This window comes from Carcharhinus amblyrhynchos, unplaced genomic scaffold (genome assembly GCF_965287045.1).
Source record: "Carcharhinus amblyrhynchos unplaced genomic scaffold, sCarAmb.v2.hapA scaffold_37, whole genome shotgun sequence".
In the NCBI taxonomy this organism is placed as follows: domain Eukaryota; kingdom Metazoa; phylum Chordata; class Chondrichthyes; order Carcharhiniformes; family Carcharhinidae; genus Carcharhinus; species Carcharhinus amblyrhynchos.
The window spans coordinates 7,057,879-7,082,375 of NW_027649778.1; the positions used below are offsets into that span (position 1 = coordinate 7,057,879).

At 47.6% G+C, this 24,497-nt stretch overlaps 2 protein-coding genes across 2 annotated transcripts in view; one reads left to right on the forward strand and one right to left on the reverse strand.

Annotated features, from left to right (window-relative positions):
- Window positions 1-808: 808 nt before the first annotated feature.
- tmem160 (transmembrane protein 160) lies at window positions 809-12,405 on the forward strand. Its single transcript, XM_080218294.1, has 4 exons — window positions 809-1,153; window positions 5,578-5,602; window positions 8,811-8,903; window positions 11,345-12,405. Exons 1-4 carry the CDS (start codon window positions 998-1,000, stop codon window positions 11,596-11,598), a joined length of 528 nt encoding a protein of 175 aa, XP_080074420.1. The 5' UTR covers window positions 809-997; the 3' UTR covers window positions 11,599-12,405.
- A 5,329-nt stretch (window positions 12,406-17,734) lies between these two features.
- The window catches only part of npas1 (neuronal PAS domain protein 1), a 382,645-nt gene continuing 375,882 nt past the window's right edge, over window positions 17,735-24,497 (reverse strand). Inside the window, exon 13 of the mRNA XM_080218356.1 lies at window positions 17,735-24,044. The gene's annotated coding sequence lies outside the window, so the exon portion shown is untranslated. The remainder of the gene's footprint in view (window positions 24,045-24,497) is intronic.

The window sequence follows — 24,497 nt, forward strand, 5'->3', positions numbered from 1 at the left end:
AGTGACTGGAAGGCTACGCGAAGCGCACCTCTCCCGAACGGCCGGAGGAGTCCTCCGGTTGTAGCAGCCTCCAGCGGCCGGAGGAATCCTTCGAGCACTGCACTCCCTAGCGGCCGGAATAGTCCCCCCAGTGCAGCCGCCTCTGGTGGCCGGAGTTTTCCTCCGACCGTTGCAATCCTCAGCAGCCGGAGAAGTCCTCCAAGTGCAGCCACCCCTGGTGGTCGGAGGAGTCCTCCGAAAGCTGCACTCCTTTGCGACCGGACGAATCCTTCGAGTGCAGCTCTCCCCATGGCCTCAAGAGTGTTTGGGATGCAGGAACACCGAGCGGCTAGAGGAGTCCTCCCAAGTGCACCCACCCCCACTGGTCGGAGGAGTCCTCCCAGTGCAGCAGCCCCTAGTGGCCGAAGGAGTCCTCCGGTGCAGCAACGCCCAGAGGCGGGAGGATTCCTCCCAGTTCAGCAGCCCCCAGCGGCGGGAGGAGTCCTCCCAATTCAGCAGCCGCAGCGGCAGGAGGAGTCATCCCAGTTCAGCAGCCCGTGGCAGCCGGAAGAGTGCTCCGAGTGCAACACTCCGTTCTACGAGCGCTGCATTCCATCGCAACCAAAGGAGTCCGCCGGGTGCATCATCCCCTGGCGGCGGGAGGAGTTCTCCCAGTGCAGCAGCCCCTGGCGGTGGGAGGAGTCCTCCCAGTGCAGCCGCCCCCTGTCAGTCGGAGGAATCCTCCCAGCTCAGCAGCCACTGGCGGCGGGAGGGGTCCCCCCCGTGCAGCAGCCCCTGCCGGCGGGAGGAGTCATAGCCCCCCTGGCGACAGGAGGAGTCCTCCGGGTACAGCGCCCCTGGCGGCGGAATAAGCGGGCTGGCGGTGGGAGGAGTCCTCCGGTTGCAGCACCCCTGGCGGCGAGAGGAGAATGGTTGGGGGCGGGAGGAGGCCTCCCAGTGCGGCGCCCCTGGCGGCGGGAGGAGCGGCCTGGCAGTGCGGCCTGTAGTCTGGCTGCTGATGGCGGCTCTGCGGGCGCTCGGGGCCTGGCGCCGGCACTTTGTCCGCGGGAGGTTGATGTGGGGCGGCCGGGGCCGCAGCCAGAGCCGGACGGGAGCGGCGAGCTGGGGGACGGGGCAGGCCGGGGCCAGCGAGCTGGACAGAGCGGATGCCTGGGTGAGGAGAGAAATATATAAACAGAGTGTGAGATACTGAGAGAGAAATAGACTGAGAGAGTTTAATCATAAATATCCTCACTGAAAATACAGAGAGAGCCGCCACATTGTGTATGTGCCTCAAAAATCAAGTTTAAACCGTGACATGTATAACCATAACTGACATACGTGTAACTATGACCAACATATGTAATTCTGACCTAACATACATGTAACTGTGACATGTGTAACTGACTGACATATGTGTAACTGACTGACATATGTGTAACTGACTGACATATGTGTAACTGACTGACATATGTGTAACTGTGAGCGACACGCGTGTAACTGTGAGCGACACGCGTGTAACTGTGGCAGACTTGTATGTCGCTGTTGACGGGTATTTGCATGGCGGTGAGAGAAAGTCATCTCTCAGGATGAGACATTAAACAGGCTGGAGTCCATGTTTCTCAGGTAGCTGTGCAAGATCCTAGTATTTGAAGGAGAGCAGGGGAGTTCTCTGAAGTGTTAATTCTGTTTCACCCTCCACTGATGTTGCTGGACCTGCTGAGTATTTCCAGCATCTTCTGTGTTGATTTGAGCTTTGGCTGCCTGGTGTATGGCAGAAATTTGTATTCCAGCCAACATCACGTTGCTTACGGCAAAATCCAATAATCAGCAAGTTAGCTGCTGCCTTTCCGACATTACAAATTGTTGTTGTATTTGGGGATTTTTCCTGTCACTCCTTCAGCACTTGGGGATATGCTGCAGTTGTAAAAGGGCACTATACAAGTGCAAGTCCTTCTCAGAGTAGTTTATGAGCAATTTAGATACCTTTTAGGTACCTTTGAGGCAGCTTTGTAATGTCAGAAAACATGACAACTAATTGGCGCATAGCAAGATCCCACAAGTCTTCTGATGTGGGCTGTGGGATTAATACTGCCCTAGGATTTCCCCGGAAAACTCCTCTACTCTCCTTGAGGATAGTGCCCCTGAAATGGTTTGTGTCATCCAAAGATGGGACCTCGGGTTTTAATAAAGGCAGAATTCTGAAGATGCTGGAATCTGAAACAAAAACAGAAAGTGCTGGAAAATCTCAGCAGGTTTGACAGCATCTGTGGGGAGAGAATAGAGCCAACGTTTTGGGCCTGGATGACTCTTCAGCAAAGGGTTCTCAAGTAATTTATGTCTATAGGGATATTGCTTAAATTGGAACTATAGAGGTGGACAGCTGTTAAGAATTATACTTTGTCATGTTCAAGTATTTTAGCTGGTAAAAGTTATGCTAATTCTTCTTGTTATAATCTAATGGTTGGCACTGCTGCCTCACAGTGCCGGGGACCTGGGTTCGATTCCCGGCTTGGGTCACTGAGTGTGCGGAATCTGCACATTCTCCACCCATTTGCATGGGTTTCCTCCGGGTGCTCCGATTTCCTCCCACAATCCAAAGATGTGCAGGTTAGGTGGATTGACCGTGCTAAATTGACCCTTAGTGTCAGGGTTACTAGCTAGGCTGAATGTATGGGGTTGTGGGGTTAGATTGAATTGGGACTGAGGTTGGTGCACACTTGATGAGCTGAATGGCCCCCTTCTGCAGGATTCTATGATTCTATAAAATTCTGCGGACGCTGGAATCTGAAAAAAATTCGAGTCCAGCCTCGGGTCACTGTCTGCGTGGAGTCTGCACGTTCTCCTTGTGTCTGCATGGGTTTCCTCCGGGTGCTCCCTTCCCTCCCACAGTCCAAAGATGTGTGGATTAGATTGATTGTGCTAAATTGACCCCAGTGTCAGGGGGATCATAGAACATTACAGCGCTGTACAGGTCCTTCTGCCCTCAATGTTGCGCCGACCTGTGAAACCAATCTAAAGCCCATCTAACCTACACTATTCCGATATCATCCATATGTTTATCCAATGACCATTTAAATGCCCTTAATGTTGGCGAGTCCACTACTTTTGCAGGCCAGGGCATTCCACACCCTTACTACTCTGTAACATCTGTCCTACATCTATCACCCCTCAATTTAAAGCTATGTCCCCTTGTGCCAGCCATCTCCATCTGAGGAAAAAGGCTCTCACTGTCCACCCTATCTAATCTGATCATTTTATATGCCTCTATTAAATCACTTCCTAACCTCCTTCTTTCTAACAAAAACAGCCTCAAGTCCCTCAGCCTTTCCTCATAAGACCTTCCCTCCATACCAGGCAACATCCTGGTAAATCTCCTCTGCACCCTTCCCAATGCTTCCACATCCTTCCTATGATGCAGCGACCGGAACTGTACGCAATACTCCAAGTGTGGCTGCACCAGAGTTTTGTACAGTTGCAACATGACCTCATAGCTCCTAAACTCAATCCCTCTACCAATAAAAGCTAACACACCGTACGCCTTCTTAACAACCTTATCAACCTGGGTGCCAACTTTCAGGGATCTATGCACATGGACGTCGAGATCTCTCTGCTCATCCACACTACCAAGTATCTTACCATTAGCTAAGTATTCTGTGTTCCTGTTACTGCTTCCAGAGTGAATCACCTTACACTTTTCCGCATTAAACTCCATTTGCCACCTCTCAGCCCAGCTCTGCAGCTTATCTCCGTTCCTCTGTAACCTGCCACATCCTTCTGCACTGTCCGCAACTCCACCGACTTTAGTGTCATCCGCAAATTTACTAACCCATCCTTCTATGCCCTCATCCAGGTCATTTCTAAAAATGACAAACAGAAGTGGCCCCAAAACAGATCCTTGCGGTACACCACTAATAACTGAACTTCCAGGATGAACGTTTCCCATCTATCACCACCCTCTGCCTTCTTGCAACTAGCCAGTTTCTGATCCAAACCGCTAAATCACCCTCAATCCCATGCCTCAGTATCTTCTGCAATAGATCACTGTGGGGAACCTTATCAAACACTTTACTGAAATCAGCAGAGTAAATGCATGGGGATAGTCTGGGTGGGATTGTGGTCGGTGCAGACTCGATGGGCCAAATGGCCTCCTTCTGCACTGTAGGATTCTATGAATCTAGCAATTAGGAAGGCATTAGAATGTTGGCCTTCATTATACGGGGGAATGGAGTATAAAAGTAGGAGACCTTGCTACAACTGCACAAGATGTCAGGGAGACCACGCAGAGTAGTGCATAAGTATCTGATTTGGATAAGGAGAGTCAGAAACTTATAAAGTTAGCCTGGACCCCAACCTTATTTGATTTTGGCATTACTGCGAGCATAAGGTGTTTACGCTCCAGGTGTGACCCAACTGCGTAGTTTTACCTGGAACAAACAGAATTAGCATAACTTTCACCTGTTCAAATACATGACATTTTCTAGAATGTTGCCTGGTATGGTGAGAAGGCCTTATGAAGAAAGGCTGAGGGACTTGAGGCTGTTTTCGTTAGAGAGAAGAAGGTTAAGAGGTGACTTAATAGAGGCATACAAGATGATCAGAGGGTTAGATAGGGTGAACAGTGCGAACCTTTTTCCTTGGGTGGAGATGGCTAGCATGAGAGGACGTAGCTTTAAATTGAGGGGTGATAGATATAGGACAGATGTCAGAGGTAGGTTCTTTACTCAGAGTAGTAAGGGTGTGGAATGCCCAGCCTGCAACAGTAGTGGACTTGCCAACATTAAGGGCATTTAAATGATCATTGGATAAACATATGGATGATATTGGAATAGTGTTGGTTAGATTGGCTTTAGATTGGTTTCACAGGTCGGCACAACATTGAGGGCCGGAGGGCCTGTACTGCGCTGTTCTATGATAAAGCATAATTCTTAATAGCTACCTATCTCTGTAGCTCCAAATTAAGCAATATATTGCTCACCAGTGTCCGTAAAAGTTAGGTTGAACCTTTTGCTTGACCAGTAAGTGCAACCCAGAGAGGCTGGGGTGTTTTCAAATTCATTTGTGGAACAAGGGCATCGTTGGCTGGGCCCAGCATTTTAAAGTTTATTTATTAATCACAAGTAAGGCTTACATTAATGAAGTTACTGTGAAATTCTCCCACAGTCTAGCGCCTGTTTGGGTCAATGCACCCTAACCAGTACGTCTTTCAGACTGTGGGAGGAAGCCAGGGCACCCGGAGGAAACACACGCAGACACGGGGGAGAACATGCAAACTCCACGCAGGCAGTGACCTAAGCCAGAGATCAAACACCTGGCGCTGTGACGCAGCAGTGCTAACTACTGTGCCGCTCCACGGGGAAGTGGAGGCCAGTGTTAGTGAGATAAAATCCCGTGTGGGCTGGGCTGGCAGCTCCAGTGCATTAACCAGACCAATCGCTCAGGGTTTGCGGTAGGACGAACTGAGGAAAGGCCGGATTGTGTAGATCAGCTCCCCGGAATGGGTGCTGGGGTTGTTCCATCTCTCTGAATTCAATCTGTACAGAAGCTGCAAGTTTCTCTCTGTGACTGTATTGTCTTGTGTTTCCTTTTTCAATTCAGATGCTCAGGAAGGCTCATGAAACAGGTATGGCCGTCTTTACTTTCTTTAAGCCTTTGTGAAATTATCTTAAATAATAAGTTTAAAGTTTATTTATTAGTGTCGTGGACAGACTTTAACACTGCAATGAAGTCGCTATGATTATTGATTTGATTTATTATTGTCACATGTACTAACATACAGTGAAAAGTATTGTTTCTTGCACGCTATACAGACAGAGCACACCGTTCATAGGGAAGGAAATGAGAGAGTGCAGAATGCAGTGTTACAGTCATAGCTAGGGTGTAGAGAAAGATCAGCTCAATGCGAGGTAGGTTCATTCAAAAGTCTGACAGCAACAGGGAAGAAGCTGTTCTTGAGTCGGTTGGTACGTGACCTCAAACTTTTATATCATTTCCCCCATGGAAGAAGGTGGAAGTGCAAATGTCCGGGGTGCGTGGGATCCTTAATTATACTGGCTGCTTTGCCGAGACACGGGAAGTATAGACAGAGTCAGTGGATGGGAGGCTGGTTTGCGGGATGGACTGGGCTACGTTCACTACCTTTTGTAGTTCCTTGTGGTCTTGGGCAGAGCAGGAGCCATACCAAAATCTCCTAGTCGCCACACTCCAGCGCCCGTTCGGGTACAGCAAGGGAGAATTTAGCACAGCCGATGCACCTAACCAGCACGGATTAACCCTGTATGTGCCAGACTCCCTTTCACTACAAAAATTGTGGCACCCCAGCATTCTCTTCCTCAAGTTCGGGTTCACTTTCTGCGGCAACTAGGGGATTTTCACAGGAACTTCATTGCAGTGTTACTGTAAGTCTACTTGTGAATAATAAATAAACTCAGCTGAAACTTTCTTCGATGTTTACAGCTCCTTCATACAGATGAAGATTGTCTTCTGTGGTAGAGAATTCCATGCCTCACTTAAATTTTTTATCGGTGTCACAAATAGACTTACATTAACACTGCAATGAAATTACTGTGAAAACCTCCTAGCTGTCTCACTCCGGCATCTGTTCGGATACACTGAGGGAGAATTTAGCACAGTCAATGAATCCTAACCAGCACGTCTTTTGGACTGTGGGAGGAAACTGGAGCACCCGGAGTAAACCCACGTAGACATGGGGAGACCATGCAGTCAGTGACCTGAAGCCGGGAATCAAACCCAGGTCCCTGTCGCTGTGTGGCAACGGTGCTAAGCACTGTGCCATCATGGAGAGGAAAGGAGACAGAAGGACTAGAGAGGGTGGAAGTAGAGGGGAGGGAGTGGATTGAGAAGAGTTGGGGGAATGTGAGAGAGGAAATGGATGGAGAGAGTAAAGGAGAGAGAGAGAAAGAGGAGGGAGAGTGGGAGTTCAGGAGGGGAGGGGAGGAGTAGATGAGGAATGCAGTAGTGTTAGTTTTGAATTTCTAACTGAATGCCGCAGATTTCATAGAATCAGGGAATCCCTGTAGAACAGAAGGACGCCATTCAGTCCATTGAACCTGCACCAGTCATAATCCCTCCCACCCGCTAACCTGGAACCCCACACATTACCCTGTTAGACCCTCGCCACTGAGGGAGAATTTAGCATGGCCAATTATGGGAGGAAACCGGAGCATCCGGAGTAAACCCACGCAGTCACGGGGAGAACGTGCAGGCTCCGCACAGACAGTGACCCAAGCAGGGAATCGAACCCAGGTCCCTGGCGCTGTGAGGCAGCAGTGCTAACCCACTGTGTCACCGTGCTGTCTGATATATGCGGTGTTTTCTGACAACCAAATATGAAACCATTCTGTAAGGAAATAACAGTCACAAGGAAAAAGGCCATGGAGTGGGACTGAAGAGCTAGCAGAGGCATGACGGGCTGCTTGGCCTCCAGTGTGTTTAGCACTGCTGATTCACGACGCCAGGGACCCGGGTTCGATTCCCGGCTTGGGTCAGTGTCTGTGCGGAGTCTGCGCGTTCTCCCTGTGTCTGCGTGGGTTTCTGCCGGATGCTCCGGTTTCCTCCCACAGTCTGAAAGACGTGCTGGTTAGGTGCTAAATTCGCCTCAATATACCCAAACAGGCGCTGAAGTGTGGCGACTAGGGGATTTTCACAGTAACTTTGTTGCAGTGTTAATGTAAACTGACTCGTGACATTAATAAATAAACTTAACCATTCTACAACTTCAGTATTTGAGTCTACTTTCCTCAGTGTTGACTTGGGTTCCTTTGGTGGGAAAGCCCTTTTTTCTTGCAAAATCTTCCTTCAGACTCCCCATTGAGGGCAGTTGCTGAAGTGTTTGCTTAGATTCTCTGTCTGATGGAGCTGAGTGGGAGGGAGGGAGTGCCCCAGGTTCTGTGCCAACCCAGATGGCCTCAGCCTGGGTACGAATTCACCCACTCTTGCTTGCATTAGGCGTGTGGGGTGGGATTGCACTCGGTTGCACTGCCCTCATGGGCGAATAGCCCACCCACCCTGACTGGCCTCGCTCTCGAAGGGTGGCAAGTAGCTGGTGATTGCGAGGGGTAAGCCTGCCCAAGAGACGTGGCGGAGGAAGGGGAGTAGAAGGTTGGAGTTATGCAGCCATAAGATAGAGAAGCAGAATTAGGCCATTTGGCCCATTGAGTCTGGTTTCTCAACCTTGTTCCCCTCCCCGTTTTCCCCGTAACCTTTGATAGAATCCCTACAGTACAGAAAGAGGCCATTCAGCCCATTGAGTCTGTACTGTCCACAATCCCAGGCAGGCCCTATTCCCATAACCCCACACATTTAACCTGTTAATCCCATGGCACGGGGGTCAACTTAGTATGGCAAGTCAACCTAACCTACACATCTTTGGACTGTGGGAGGAAATGGAGCACCTGGAGGAAACCCACTCAGAAATGGGGAGAACGTGAAAACTCCGCACAGATGGTGACCCGAGGCTGGAATCGAACCTGGGTCCCTGGCGCTGTGAGATAGCAGTGCTAACCACTGCGGCACCGTGCCATCCCCATACTAATCAAGAACCTATCTATCTCTGTCTTAAACGCACTCAATGACCCAGCCTCCTCTGTGGCAATGAATTCGACGGATGCACCACCCTCTGGCTGAAGAAATTCCTCCTCATCTCGGGTCTAAAGGGTCGTACCTTTACTCTGAGGCTGTGCCCTTGGATCTAAGTCTCTCAGATTAATCGAAACATCCCCCCCCCCCATGTCCACTCTATCCAGGCATGCTCAATATTGTGTACGTTTCGATGAGAGTTGGGATGTTACGTTGCCTCTCTTGCTCAACAGGATTTCTCTCCTGGTTCCGGAATGGTCTGTTGGCGACGGGAGTGGGAGTGATATCATACATGCAGAGTGAGACGGGGAGAGAGGCGGCTTATGGTGAGTAACAGTGTGCCACGTGACTTTACGCCTATCCCTCCAGTTGATACATGGTAATATGACAACAGTGCAGCCTTTCCCACCCCAGCTCACCCAGGCTGCTGGCTTTGCTTTGGGCCCATGAGCCAGTACTGGCCTTACTGCCAATACTGCCAGTTCCGCAAAACTCAGAGACTGTGGGCTGAACTTAAATTGTGTTCTTTATTGGGCGTCACTGGCTGGACCAGCATTTGTTATCTATCCCTAATTACCCCTTTAACTGAATGTCTCGCTCGGCCATTTCAGAGGAGCAGTTAAGAATCAACCACATTGCTACGGGTTTGGAATTGCATCTGGAGACCAGGTAAGGCAGAGTTCTTTCTTAAAGGACAATAATGAACAAAATGGCCAGGTTGGCTGGATTGGCCCCTTAGTGTCCAAAGATGTGTGGGTTAGGTGGATTGGCTGTGCTAAGTTACATCGTAGTGTCAGGGGGACTAGCAGGATAAATACATGGGGTTTCGGGGATAGGCTTGGTTGGGATTGTTGTTGGTGCAGACTGGATGGGTTGAATGGCCTCCTTCTGCAGTGTGAGGGTTCTATGATTTCTAGATGGGAATTTTTTACAAATAATGTCACCATTACTAAGACTAACTTTCAATTCCAGATTTTGTTGTTTGATTTGAATTCCTCCAGCTGCCATGGTGGGATTTGAACCTGTGTCTCCAGGGCATTAGCCTGGGTCTCAGGTTACACACACACACACACACACACACACACACACACACACACACACACACAAAAAAACCCCTCCCCGGGGTCACCTATGTGGTATGTGATTGAAGCTATGTGATGTGTAGAGGTTATTAGCCCCCATCTCCGGGACGATATAAGTGATGATGTTCCAACAGCTTTCGTGGCAGTAAGTTCTGCTGCCGGCTCTCAAAGTACCTGCCATGGGTTATCCTTACATTGGAATGAAGAATGAGCTGTGTCTAACCCTGTGCTGTACCTGTCCTGGATGTGTTTGATGGGCATGATGTGGAGATGCCGGCGTTGGACTAGGGTAAACACGGTAAGAAGTCTCGCAACACCAGGTTAAAGTCCAACAGGTTTATTGGGTAGTAAATGCCACTAGCTTTCGGGATTCCCCCTTCATCAGATGAGTTCGACTGGCGTTTACGACCAAATAAACCTGTTGGACTTTAACCTGGTGTTGTGAGACTTCTTACTGTGTTTGATGGGGGACAGTGTAAAGGGAGCTTTACTATGCATCTAACCCCGTGCTGTACCTGTCCTGGGAGTGTTTGATGGGGACAGTGTAGAGGGAGCTTTACTCTGTGTCTAACCCTGCGCTGTATCTGTCCTGGGACTGTTTGATGGGGACAGCGTAGAGGGAGCTCTACTCTGTATCTAACCCCGTGCTGTACCTGTCCTGGGAGTGTTTGATGGGGACAGCGTAGAGGGAGCTCTACTCTGTATCTAACCCCGTGCTGTACCTGTCCTGGGAGTGTTTGATGGGGACAGTGTAGAGGGAGCTTCACTCTGTACCTAATCCCGTGCTGCTCCTGTCCTGGGGAGTGTTTGATGGGGTATAAAGAGAAGTTGACTGTGTTGTGTAAAATTGACTGCTGCATTTCCTGTATAACTACAGTGGCTGCACTTCAGAGATATGTAGCTTGGTGAGTGATCTGGACATTATAAAAGTCTATATATAAGTGCAGGTTTTGTGATACATTTATCAATGAGATCTCACTGTGGGATGGTGCTCCAAACACTTAAATAAAGCCTCTCCTCAATCTATAGGAAGATGTTTTTCTTTTCTTGTTTTAATGGGTTAGCATTTCTGCCTCAGAAGCCAGGGATCCGGATTCAATTCCGGCCTCAGGTGACTATCTGTGTGGAGTTTGCATGTTCTCCCCATGTCTGCATGGGTTTCTTCCCACACTGCAAAGATGTGTAGGTTAAATGGTCTGGCCATGGTAAGTTGCCCCTTCATATCCAAAGGTGTACAGGTCAGGTGAATTGGCCGTGCTAAATTGCACATTAATGTTCAAAGGTGTGTATGTTAGATGGATTGGCCATGGTAATTGCCCCTTAGTGTCTAAAGATGTGTAGGTTAGGTAAATTTACCATGCTAAATTGCTCCTTAGTGTCCAAAGATGTGCAGGTAATGTGGATTCGTCATGCTAAATTGCCCCTTAAGGTCCAGGGGATTAGCAGGGGATAGGGTCTGGATGGGATTGTGGTTGGTGTGGGTTTGATGGGCCGAATGGCACTGTAGGGATACTATGAAGGTGTCACTGGTCGCTCTGGGATGTCCTCGAGGTGATGACAGACATTCTACAAATATTTGCCTTCCTCTGCCGGTTTTGTGTTCCATGAATTTTTGCGGCCGGTTGCTCACTCTGATCTCTTCCCTCCCCCAACCTTCACCCCCCCCCCACACCCTCTGTTCCCAGGGTTTTTCATCCTCGGAGGAGTCTGCGTGTCCTACGGAAGCTGCTCGTACGTGGCCAACCTCCTGATGCTGAGGAGGATGATGATGCTGTCCGTGCCCTCGGCTCTGGTCAGTGGCGTGGTGGTGGGCGTGGCGGCCCTGTTCTGGCTCTGCGCCGTCTCCCTTTACATCGGGCGGCTTGAGGTGGAAATCATTCACGACGAGGAGTGCGAAGACTGCAAATCGAAGGAGGATAAGAGCAAATCGGACAAGTAAAAGCAGGGCGGGGGGACAGGGCGTTCAAGGCTGGGTCTTGCATGTGTAAAAATCTGTATATATTTATTATGGATGCAGAGTTTCTACATTGCAGCCATCGTCGATGCTTAAAGACTTCTTCAGCTGTGCAGTGCTTTGGGCGCTCAGAATCATGAAGGGCGCTATATAAATACAAATTATTTTGTCTTAATCACGGTAGTAAAGGACATGACAGTGATATGAATGTGGTGTTGGGGAGTGGGGAGGGGTGGGTTTCCTTTGTATTTTGTTTGTGCAGAAGCTGGGGAAGGTCCGACCTGGGAGGTTAGCCTGCCTCGCTCTAACCTGAGGCTAAAATCATCCAAGACCAAGTGCAGAATCCTTTTTGTTATCTGTATCCAGTCACCCCTATCCCCCTCCCCTTCCCTTCCCTTCCCTTCCCTTCCCTTCCCCAGTGTAACGGGCATGTTTAAAGGATGAGGGGAGTTCCTGGCTTGGCTGCCAATCCCCACCCCCCCTCCCCCCCCGCACACATGCTCACACGCACTTTCTCTCTCGCGCTCTCTCGCTGTCACACACTGTCACACACACTTTCTCGCATACACTCTCTCACACACACTCACACTCTCTCTCACTCACTCACTCTCTCACTCACTCACTCTCTCTCTCACTCACTCACTCTCTCACTCTCTCTCACTCACACTCTCTCTCACTCACACTCTCTCTCACTCACACTCTCTCTCACTCACACATCAAACACACACACACCCACAATGCGGAGATGCCGGCGTTGGACTGGGGTGGGCACAGTAAGAAGTCTCACAACACCAGGTTAAAGTCCAACATGTTTATTTAGAATCACGAGCTTTCGGAGCAGTGCTCCTTCTTCAGGTGAGTGGAGATAGGTTCACAAACATGGATTATATAGGCAGAGACACAATCGCAAGATAATTACAGATTGGAATGTGAAGAATCTGTAATTATCTTCCAATTCTATCTTTGCCTATAAATTACATGTTTGTGAACCTACTTCCACTCACCTGATGAAGGAGCAGCGCTCCGAAAGCTCGTGATTCCAAATAAACCTGTTGGACTTTAACCCAATGTTGTGAGACTTCTTACTGTCTACCCCCGCCAACCCGACACACACACACGCATGTGCAGCCACAGCCCAAAGCTGCTCATCGCCTAGGCCTGAAGCCTAGACCCCCACCCAGGCAAAGTGCCTCCTGTTAGGGCAGCAGCTTCAGGAGGGAGGGAGGGCACCAGACCATGCCCAGAGTCTGAGCACCTTCAGGGAAAGGACATCGGCAATGAGGGAAGTCCAGCCTGCAATGGCCCGAATGGCCTCCCGCGATGCACTATTCCGTAGTCTTACTCCCTACGGCGGGCGGTCCATAAGCCCTGCTCACCGACTGTACTTTTGCAGTCTGCTTGCGCACTTTGCTTGTGATTTCCTCTTTCTAAGCTTCGGTGTGCTGTCGGTGGCCTCCCACCTTCCCCCCCAGATCATCTTGGGATATTTATCGCTGGCTCCTGGGGATTGTAAAGAGAAAACCCCCTAGCTAAGCTCTAGGCTAGATGCTTCACCACTATAATGAGTGTCTCGCGCACTTCTGCGTTTCAAAGCAAACCAGTGAATAAAATGCAGTTTTTAGAATGTGGAAGTTGTGCTCATTGTGTGTGTGAAAGGTTGGTAAGGGCGCAGCGTCACTGGTCCCTCCGTTACCGCCAAGAGTGCAAGGTCATAGAGGTCTACAGCAGGGAAACAGGCCCTTCAGCCCAACTTGTCCATGCTGCCCAGTTTCTACCACTAAGCAAGTCCCAATTGCCCACATTTGGCCCATGTCCCTCTATACCCATCTTCCCTATGTAACTGTCCAAATGCTTTTTAAAAGACAAAATGGTTTTGTGGAGGGTAGGTCGTGCCTTACTAACCTTATTGAGTTTTTTGAGAAAGTGACCAAAGAGGTGGATGGGGGTAAGGGAGTTGACGTGGTATATATGGACTTTAGTAAGGCGTTTGATAAGGTTCACCATGGAAGGCTTCTGCAGAAATTGCAGATGTATGGGATTGAGGGTGATCTAGGAAATTGGATTAGGAATTGGCTGGCGGATAGGAGACAGAGGGTGGTGGTTGATGGTAAGTATTCGACATGGAGTTCAGTTACGAGTGGTGTGCCTCAGGGATCTGTTTTGGGGCCACTGCTGTTTGTAATTTTTATAAATGATCTGGATGAGGGTATAGTTGGGTGGATTAGTAAATTTGCTGATGACACCAAAGTCGGAGGTGTGGTAGATAGTGAGGAAGGGTGTCTTAGTCTACAGGGAGACTTGGACAAGTTGCAGAGCTGGGCCGAGAGGTGGAGGATGGAGTTTAATGCGGAAAAGTGTGAGGTAATTCACTTTGGCAGGAATAACGGATGTGTAGAGTATAGGGCTAACGGTAGGACTCTGAATAGTGTGGATGAACAGAGGGATCTAGGTGTATGTGTACATAGATCCCTGAAAGTTGGGAATCAAGTAGATAGGGTTGTTAGGAAGGCATACGGTGTCTTGGCGTTTATTGGTAGGGGGATTGAATTTAGGAGCCGCAGTGTCATGTTGCAACTGTACAAAACTCTGGTGCGGCCGCACTTGGAGTATTGTGTGCAGTTCTGGTCCCCACATTATAGGAAGGATGTGGAGGCTTTGGAGAGGGTGCAGAGGAGGTTTACCAGGATGTTGCCTGGTATGGAGGGAGAGACTGAGGGATTTGGGGTTGTTTTCGTTAGAAAGAAGGCGGCTACGAGGGGACCTTATTGAAACATACAAGATGATTAGAGGTTTAGTTAGGGTGGACAGTGATAGCCTTTTTCCTCGGATGGAGAAAGCTAGCACAAGGGGGCATAGCTTTAAATTAAGGGGTGGTACTTATAGGACGGATGTCAGGGGTAGGTTCTTTACCCAGAGGGTGGTGAGGGATTGGAATGCCCTGCCTGCTGCAGTTGTAAATGCGCCTAGTTTGGGGGTGTTTAAGAGATCTGTGGATAGGTTTATGGATGGTAAGGGTTTGGTTTAGGTTAGAGGGTCATTGTTTTTTAACTGGTCGGCACAACATCGTGGGCCGAAGGGCCTGTTCTGCGTTCTATGTAAAATTGTACCTTCCTGTACTAAAGACTCTGGCAGCTCGTTCTAAACACTCTCCACCCTCAGTGTAAAAAAAGTGCCCCTCTGGACCCTTGTGTACCTCTCACCTTAAACCTATGCCCTCTAGATTTAGACTCCCATACCTTCAGGAAAAGATTTTGACTATCTAGCTGGTCTATGCCCCTCATTACTTTATAGACCTCTATAAGATCACCCCTAAGCTTCCTATGTTTCAGAGGAAAAAAATCCCAGTCTATCCAGCGTCTCCTTATATAGATGAGGTTGCTGCTTCCCCAGATTGGGTTTGGATTTATTCAGAAGGCAGTAATGTGTTTAGACTCTTCCAGCTACACAGCAAATAGAAACAGGAGTAGGCCATTCGGCCCTTCAAGCCTGCTCCACCATTTATTTTGATCATGACTGATCATCGAATTCAATATCCTGATTCCTCCCTTCTCTCATATCCCTTGATCCCTTCAGCCCCAAGAGCTAAACTAATTTCTTCTTGAAATCACACAACATTTTGGCCTCAGCTACATTCTGTGGAAGTGAATGCCCCACCTTCACCACCCTCTGGGTGAAGATTCCTGAAACTCCGACCCCTAGTTCTGGACTCCCCACCATTGGGAACATTTTTCTGAATCTACCCTGTCTAAGAATTTGATAAGTTTCTATTGAAATGTCCTCTCACTCTTCTAAACTCAAGGATCAGACTTGATGGGCCAAATGGCCTTCTTCTGTTCCTATGTCTTATGTTCTTTTATGGGTTTAACTCGTGGTGTGTATATATATATATATATATATTCTGCAGAATGTAGACATTTGGGGCTTCCTGTGTAATTATATGTACGCAATATTTGAGACAAGAAGGTCAAGCTTCTCAAACTTAGTTTCAGATCACTCCGTGAGCTTGCAGTGTGTCCGTCGGAATTAATCACCCTCACCGTCTCTGTCTCGCTATTCTCCTTTAAGAAACTCCTTAAAAGCCTACCTCTTTAACCAAATATTTGGCCAACCCACTTTGATATCACCGTCAGCGTCACATCTACACTCCTGAGAAGCTCCCCCCACCCCAGTTTAAAATTGTTATAAGTGCAAGCTGAGTGCGTTCCAGCACTGCATCATCGGGGCATCTGGTTGTTAAGTCTTAGTCTGTGGGAGCGTGCCGTGTGCGACGGGCTGTCCACCTTCCCATCGCACAGACGCAGTCACCACCCTTTCCAAAGCGGCACTGCGATCTCCTGGGGAGTGGGGCCGAAAGGGACATAGGAACAGGTGTAGGCCATTCAGCCCCTCAAACAAAGAAAATTACAGCACAGAAACAGGCCCTACGACCCTCCCAGTCTGCACCGACCATGCTGCCTGACTTAACTAAAGCCCCCTACCCTTCCGGGGGCCATATCCCTCCATTCCCATCCTATTCATATGTTTGTCAAGATGCCCCTTAAAAATCACTATCATTTCTGCTTCCAATACCTCCCCCGACAGCGAGTTTCAGACACCCTCCACCCTCTGTATAAAAAAACTTGACTTGTACACCTTTAAACCTTGCCCCTCGCATCTTAAATCTGTGCCCCCTAGAAGTTGACTCTTCCACCCTGGAAAAAGACTTCTGACTATCCACTTTGTCCATGCACTTCATAATCTTGTAGACTTCTAGCAGATTGCCCCGCAACCTTTGTCGTTCCAGTGAGAACAAACCAAGTTTCTCCAACCTCTCATAGCTAATGCCCTTCATGCCAGGCAACATTCTGTTAAATCTTTTCTGTACCCTCTCCAAAGCTGCTACCTGTTCCATTCAATAAGATTATGTGGCTGATCTGTGTGACCTAACACCACATCCATGCCCTTGGCCTATAATCCCTTGGCACCACTGCTCAGTAAAAAAATGGTCCCTCTCAGACCAATTGAACCAGCATCCATCGCCACTTGAGGGAAAGAATTCCAAACCCCTCCCGCTCTCTGTGTGTAGAAGTATTTTAGAACAAAGTACACTACGAGTGCAGGCCCACCAAGCCCTAACCAATGCCCAAACTTAACCGTCTGCTCTTACTCTGTCCATATCCCCCTCTTCCCTCCCTATTCACGTACCTATCCAGATGCCTCTCAAGTGTGCCTGCTTCCATCACCTCCTCTGGCAGTGCGCTCAGGCATATGTTGAGTGAAAAACTTAGCCCACACATCGCCTTTAAACTTTCACCCTCTAACCTTGAACCTGTGCCCTCTTGTAATTGACACTTGCACCCCAGGGAAAAAAAAGCCTCTGACTATTCACCCTGTCTGTGCCTCATAATTTTGTAGACCTCCATCAGGGTCTCCCCTCAGCCTCCATCTGAAAACAATCCTAGTTTATTCAACCTCTTCTCATAGCCAGTGCCCGTGAGACCATTCTGGTCAACTTTCTTTGCACTCTCTCCAAAGCTTCTGCATCTTTCTGGTAGTGTGGCGACCAGAATTGCATGCAATAATCCAAATACATCTCTCAGCACCAGGTTAAAGTCAAACAGGTTTATTTAGAATCACGAGCTTTTGGAGCACTTCTCCTTCATCAGCTGAGTGGAGGTAGGTTCACAAACAGGGCATATATAGACAGTGGCACAATTGCAATTACAGATTGGAAGGTAAAGAATCTGTAATTATCTTGCGGTTGTTTGAAGGTGGCATGGTGGTACAGTGGTTAGCAATGCTGCCTCACAATGTCAGGGACCCAGGTTCAATTCCTGGTTTGGGTCACTATCTGCAAAGTTTGCACATGTTCTCCACGTCTATGTGGGTTTCCTCCCACAGTCCAGAGATGTGCAGGTTAGGTGGATTGGCCATGCTAAATTGCCCCTTAGTGTCATGGGGACTAGCTAGGGTAAATGCATGGGGTTCTGGGGATAGGGCCTGGGTGGGATTGTGGTCGGTGCGGACTCGATGGGCTGAATAACCTGCAGCACTGTAGGATTCTATGAGTTGTGTCTTTGTCTATAGATGCCGTGTTTGTGAACCTACCACTACTCAGCTGATGAAGGAGCAGTGTTCCGAAAGCTTGTGATTCCAAATAAACCTGCTGGATTTTAACCTGGTGTTGTCTTCCTGTGCCCACCCCAGTCCAATGCCACCGTCTCCACATCAGAAATAAGTCTAACATCCCTCCTGTAAGGTGCTTATAAAAGGGTGAGTCAACGGGTTGGCATCTTGCTGCTGTCCTATTGCGAAGTGCCCACTCATTGCATTGTGTGTGAAGTGCTGGAAATAAAAGACAGATTGCACAGCCTTTATTGAATGAGGACCCAGCAGACAGGAGGAGTGTTGTTAGTTTGTATTTTATGTTTTTGAATCTTGATCAAATCAAGTTTTTTTTTGTCTTTTTTTTCCCAAGTTTAATGCCAGCGTCTGCCCTCACAGATCAAGCTGGCAACATCAAATGTTTAACATTTATACAGTTTACACGGGGAAAGGTGAAGGAGAGGGGAAGGGGGGAATGGAGTGCGTCAGACAAGTGCTTTAGAAACAGCTTACGTCTTACGAACAAAGTACAGTGAGAAGCTACAATGAGCCAGTCGGTGTGGATTAAACAGGCAGGCCGGCCTTTTCTCCATCTCTCGCTCGAGGTAATGTTTTTCCAGAACGGACTATCCCCTTTATCCACCCCTCGCAACCCTGCCCACTTGACAAATGAAACGAGGCATCGCTGTACTTCACAGGTGTGTGGTGATAGAATTCCAGTCGCGTGCGCCACCGTCTCACCACTCCTCAATACGCCATGAGTGAAACCTACGGTAAAATGCAATAGATATACACTGCTCTCCTCACATGTCTGGTTTTACACATTGTGGAGTCAGGGGGTGATAGTACGAATTGCACAGGGCCCTTTTCACATTTTAGTCAAGGGCATTAGAAATTATAGAATCCCTGCAGTGCAGAATGCAGCCATTCGGCCTATCAAGTCTGCACCAACCACAATCCCACCCAGGCCAAACTCCCGCATCCCCCACACATTCAATCCCCCTGATACCAGCATCAATTTAGCATTGCCAATCCAACTTCTTGAACCGCTGCAGTCCCTGTGGTGTAGATACACCCACAGTGCTGTTAGTGGGAGGGAGTTCCAGGATTTTGACCAAACGACAATGAAGGAATGGCCAAGTCAGGCTAAAGAAATTGGGCCTATCCACTACAACTCACCAACTGCTTCAGATGCACCATTGAAAGCAGCCTTTCCAGATATGTCACACCTTGATATGGCTCCTGCTCTGTCCAAGACCATGAGAAACTACTAAGAGCCGTGAATGAAGCCCAGTCCATCATGCAAACCAGCCTCCCATCCATTAATTCTGTCAACCCTTCCCGTTGCCACAGTAAAGCAGCCAGCATAATTAGGGACACAACACACCCCAGACATTCTCTCTCCCACCTTTTTCCTTTGAGAGAAAGATACATAAGTCTGAGGTCATGTACCAACCAACTCAAAAACAGCTTCTGCCATCAGACTTCTGAATAGACCTACCGTGCACTAAGCTGATCTTTCTCTACACCCTAGCTATGACTGTAACATTATATTCTGCACTCTCTCCTTTCCTTCTCTATGTATGGTAAGCTTTGTAGAGTACACAAAAATCAATATTTTTAACTGTACCCTAATACATGACAATAATAAATTAAATCGAATCAGTGAGTGGTTTGGAGGGGAAATTGCAAGTCGTGCTGTTCCCCTGCATCTGCTGCCCTTGGACCAACCAGGCAGAAGTGATTTAGGAGATGCTGTCGAAGTAGCTGCAGTGCATCGTGTAAATGGTACACACTACTGCTACTGTGTAGGTGGGCAGGACAATGTGCAGACTCCGCACAGACAGCAACTCAAGCCAGGAATTGAACTCAGGTCTCTAATGCTGTCAGGTAGTAGTGCTAACAACTGTGCCATTTTCAATTTCCTGGATACAATTGGGTTGCAATGGAGTGTGGAGTCATATATCGCACACGGTGGATACAGACAAAAGTGTTCCTTTCTTGAAGGATGGTTACGACAATCCAATAGCTTCAGGGAACTGATATTTCCTAGAGGGAAAATGTCAATTACGTGGGGACATAGGTGTAAGGTGAGAGGGGCAAAGTTCAAAGGTGTCTGGAATGCAGAGGTGGTGGTAGACGCAGATACGATAGGGGTGTTTAAATAAGCCCATGAATATGCAAGGACTAGAAGAATATGGACTAAGGGCAGAGAATGTGCAAAGTTTAAATGAGATGCGAGGGGGGGGCAAGTTTTTTTTAAACAGAGGATAGTAAGTGCCTGGAATGTGCTGCCAGAGGACATGGGAGAGGCAGCTACAATAGCATTGTTTAACAGTCATCTTGACAGATACCTGAATTGGTAGGGAATAAAGGGATCTGGACTACATAGAGGCAAAGAAAGGTGTCATGTGTCTGCATAAGCTTGGCGGGCTGAAGGGCCTGTTCCTGTGCTAAATTGTCCTTTGTTCTACATTGTGCATCTAAAAATTGTCATAAAATTACGATTTTAATTTACATATTGGATTTCTAGTCAGTAATATAACCACTACCAGTGCACGCAAAACCAATGCAAGCCCATGACTTCAAAATCAAATGCAAGCATAGCAAATGTTTAACCATGGAAAAAAAATTCATTAAAATGCATTTACCCTTGGTTGGAATGTGTAAACTGATTAAGATAGCCCAAGCTCTGATTGTCTGCCTTGGAAAAGGATGAGAACAAGGAGGGGGCTCTGGCAATCTTCCACTGTCAAATCCATCTGAATTGGTTGACACATTTGTTAGCACTGCTGTCTCACAGTGCTAGGGACCCATGTTCAATTCCAGCCTCAGGTGACTGTCTATGTAGAGCCTGCACATTCTCCCCATGTCTGTGTGGGATTCCTCCCACAGTCTGAAAGGTGTGCAGGTTAGGTGCATTGACCATGCTAAATTCTCCCTCAGTGTACCCAAACAAGTGCTAGAGTGCAGCCATTAGGGGAGGTTTTCACAGTAACTTCATTGTGGGGTTAATGTCAGCCACTCAGGTTGGGGGAGCCCTTGTCTTTTCACTTGTGCACCCCAAGAGGCTTGAAAGATTAGATTTTTGAATGAAAATCATGCCTTGCAGTCCAACTACAATTGGAGTCAGGGTCCTAAGGTACATATTTATTACAGTAATGCACTTAAGGTGAGAGGGGGAAAGTTCAAAGGTGTCTGGAATGCATGGGTGGTGGTGGACGCAGATACGATAGGGGCGTTTAAGGGGCTTTTAAATAAACCCATGAATATGCAAGGAATAGAAGGATATGGACTAAGGGCAGGTAGAAGGCATAATTCAGCATCATGTTTGGCACAACATTGTGGGCCAAAGGGCCTGAACCTGCATTGTACTGTTCTATGATGCAGCTACCAAACTGCACCGCCAACATTCCTATCCCTGGTGTAATTCCCAGCAGAGCAAACCCCTCCAATTAGATCTGGAGTCTCTGCAGGTTTAACGAACCACCACTGGCTCCAGAAAAGGGTCCATGTTTGAATATGAGCCAGTGGTGTGACCAGTGATTTATCAATAGTAATGGTGAAAGTGGTATTGTCACTGGACTAGAATCTAGAGAGCCAGAATAATGCTTTGGGGACCCCCGCCACCACACCCCACTCCCGATCCCACCATGGCAGATGGTTGAGTTTGAATTCAATGAAAATCTAGAAATAAGAGTCAAATGATGGCTTTAAAATGTATCGTCCTTACCCAATACGGCCGTCATGTAACTCCAACACCACAGCATGTGTATCGCTGACCATTGTTGATTGTCGTAAAAACCCATCTGGTTCACTAGTTTAAGTTATTGAAATGTGTCACAAGTAGGCTTACATTAACACAGCAATGAAGTTACTTTGAAAATGTCCTAGTAGCCACACTCTGATGCCTGTTTGTGTGCACCAAGAAAAAATTTAGCACGGCCAATGCCCCTAACCAGCATGTCTTTTGGACTGTGGGAGGAAACTGGAGCATCTGGAGGAAACCCACGCAGACATGGGGAGAATGTGCAAATTCCACACTGAGGCCCGGAATTGAACCTGGGTCCTTGGTGCTGAGAAGCAGCAGTGCTAACTACTGAGCCAACATGCCGCTCCAACTACCCTGATGGCTCAAAGGCTGCTTACACTCTCTAAGACAAATAAACCACTATTGATTTCCTATCCATGCTGCTTTCACTGAAACCTTCATCTCCAGGCACACAATAAAAGGGAAATATAATCAGTCAAGTTCCCAACTTCTGACTGGCGATGCCTATCCAGTGACCCAAGCCAGGAATTGAACCTGGGTCCCTGGCACTGTGACACAGCAGTGTGCCACCCTAATGTCCCTTTAGGAAAGGAAATCTGCTGTCCTTACTCGGTCTGGCCTACATGTGACTCCAAAGCCACAGCAATGTGGTTGATTCTCAAATGCCCTTCGAGGATAACTAGATTTGGGCAAAAAATGCTGGCCCAGCCAGCAGTGCCTGTCCCGTGAAATGAATAAAAACAAAGCTCAAAGCTCGTTGGACAAAGGCTGACACTTGGAGAGAGGAATCTTCAGAAGAAGGCTTGTGAAGTTTTAAAACTTTCATGAGGTTTGTAGAGGGGCGAGAAGCATAAAATTTATGCACAGTGTTTTTGAGGAGGCCTAGAATTATCCACCATTACCACAAACCTGACACAACCCAAACATCAAAAACAAGTACCTGCCCTTTGTGACAGCAAATAATGGAAAATGAAAATTCAGAGTAGACCACTTTAAATCTTCAATGGGGTGTGCGACAGTGAGGCCAGTTGATCCTGCAGGAAGCTAACATGGTGAGGATGGGCCAAAGGGCCTTCTTCAGCAGTGTAGCAGAAATTGAGGGGTTACAGGGATAAGGTGGGAAACGAGTTGAGGATCACATCAGATCAGTCATGAACCGATCATGGTTTGTCCATGCTAAATTGCCCTCTTAGAGTCCAAAGATGTGCAGGTTACGGGGATTGGCTATGGTAAATTACCCCTTGTTGTCCAAAGGTGTGCAAGTTTGGGGACTGGCCATGCTAAACTGCCCCCTTAGTGTCCAAAGATGTGTGGGTTAGCTGGATTGACCATGCTAAATTGTCTCTCAGTGTCCAAAGATGTTCACCTTAGGTGGATTTGTGATGTAAATGCAGGGGGCTATGGTAATGGGGACTTGGTGGGATATTGTCAGAAAGTTGGCATAGACACAATGGGCCAAATGGCCTCCTTCTGCACTTCAGGATTCTCATTGAATGGACAAGCAGACCTGTTGGGCAAAATGGTCTACTTCTGGCCCTATGTCTTAGTTTTTTAAAATTCTTTACTCCAATTCAATCCAATCAAGTCAAATTCAGAGTCCCAACAAGTTGGGACATTCCCGATCCAAGCTGACAAGGCTCTCACCTCTTGTCTTGATTTGACCTACATGATCCAAGCTGATTGGAGTAGGTATAGCTCCTGCTCCAAGGCTTGATCTTACTTGCATCTTAGCCAAAAGGCCGAGATGCCGCTTTAAAAAATTGCTTCAAATGAAGCTGAAATGTAACCAAATGACTTCAACCAAATGCAGCATATCAATACTACACTTTATCTTTCTTAGTTTTATTCATTTATGGGATGTGGACATCACTAGCCGGGCCAGCATTTACTGTCCATTTCTGAGGGCATTTAAGCACATTGCTGTGTGTGCCTGGAGTCACATTTAGACCAGACTGGGTAAGGGTGGCAGACTTCCTTCCCTAAAGGATATTACTGACCCAGATGGGGGTTTTCTGACAATGGTTTCACAGTCATTCCAGATTTTCACTGAATTCAAATTTCACTGTTTACCATGGTGGGATTCGAACCCCCGACACTGAATAGTGTCATTGCTATGACATTTAAGCTTGTTTAGTCTCAATGAAAGCAAGCTACACTGGGATTAAAAATTCCCTGAATCAATAGGCAGTCTAAGGGTTAAACTGTTATTAAAAAAAATGTATACAACGTCACCACCTGTTGGTGTAAAGCACAAACTGCAACCTTTTAAAGCAAACTTTAAAAGCTGCCTAATTAAGCATTGCTTTTAATTTACTTGCAAATATTAATCACTTTTCATTTTTTAAATGTTCATTCAATTCCACCAACACTGAAGTTGGGTGAAAAAGTCTTCATTTAAACTTATGATTTGAGGATTCGAATCCCACCGTGGCTGACGGTGAAATTTGAATTCACTAAAAATCAAATTGGCGATTGTCAGAAAAATCCCATCTACTACTCGTTTAGAGAAGAAAATCTGCCATCCTTACCTTCCAGCAATCAAAGATCCATCTCCAGGATACTGTTGTGTGCATTCCTGGGGAAAAATCATTGGGACGTTAAAAAGACTGCTGTTTTAACATTCTTCAGTACCAGGTATAAAAGTATTGAAAATGCAGTAAAAGTGTATGTTTGGGTGACATTCAAGCGTCATTCAATTGGGTAACGAGTCCCTAAATTAGTTTCCCTCAATATGGAATGCCATAATCATAGATAAGGGTCATGGGTGGAGGGGGGACTGGTAATGCTAAAATGGCAGCACGGGCTTGTTGGACCGAAGGGCCTGCTTTTGTTCTTTTTGCTTTCCAATTGGTGTAGGAAGGCATCAAAGGATCCCTAGAGTGCATTCAGCCCATTAAGCCTGCACCAACAACAATCCCTCCCAAGCCTGATCACTGTAACCGTATGTACTTATCCTGCTCATCCCCCTGACACTAAGGAGTAATTGAGAATGGCCATTCCACCCAACCCGCACATTCTTGGATACCAG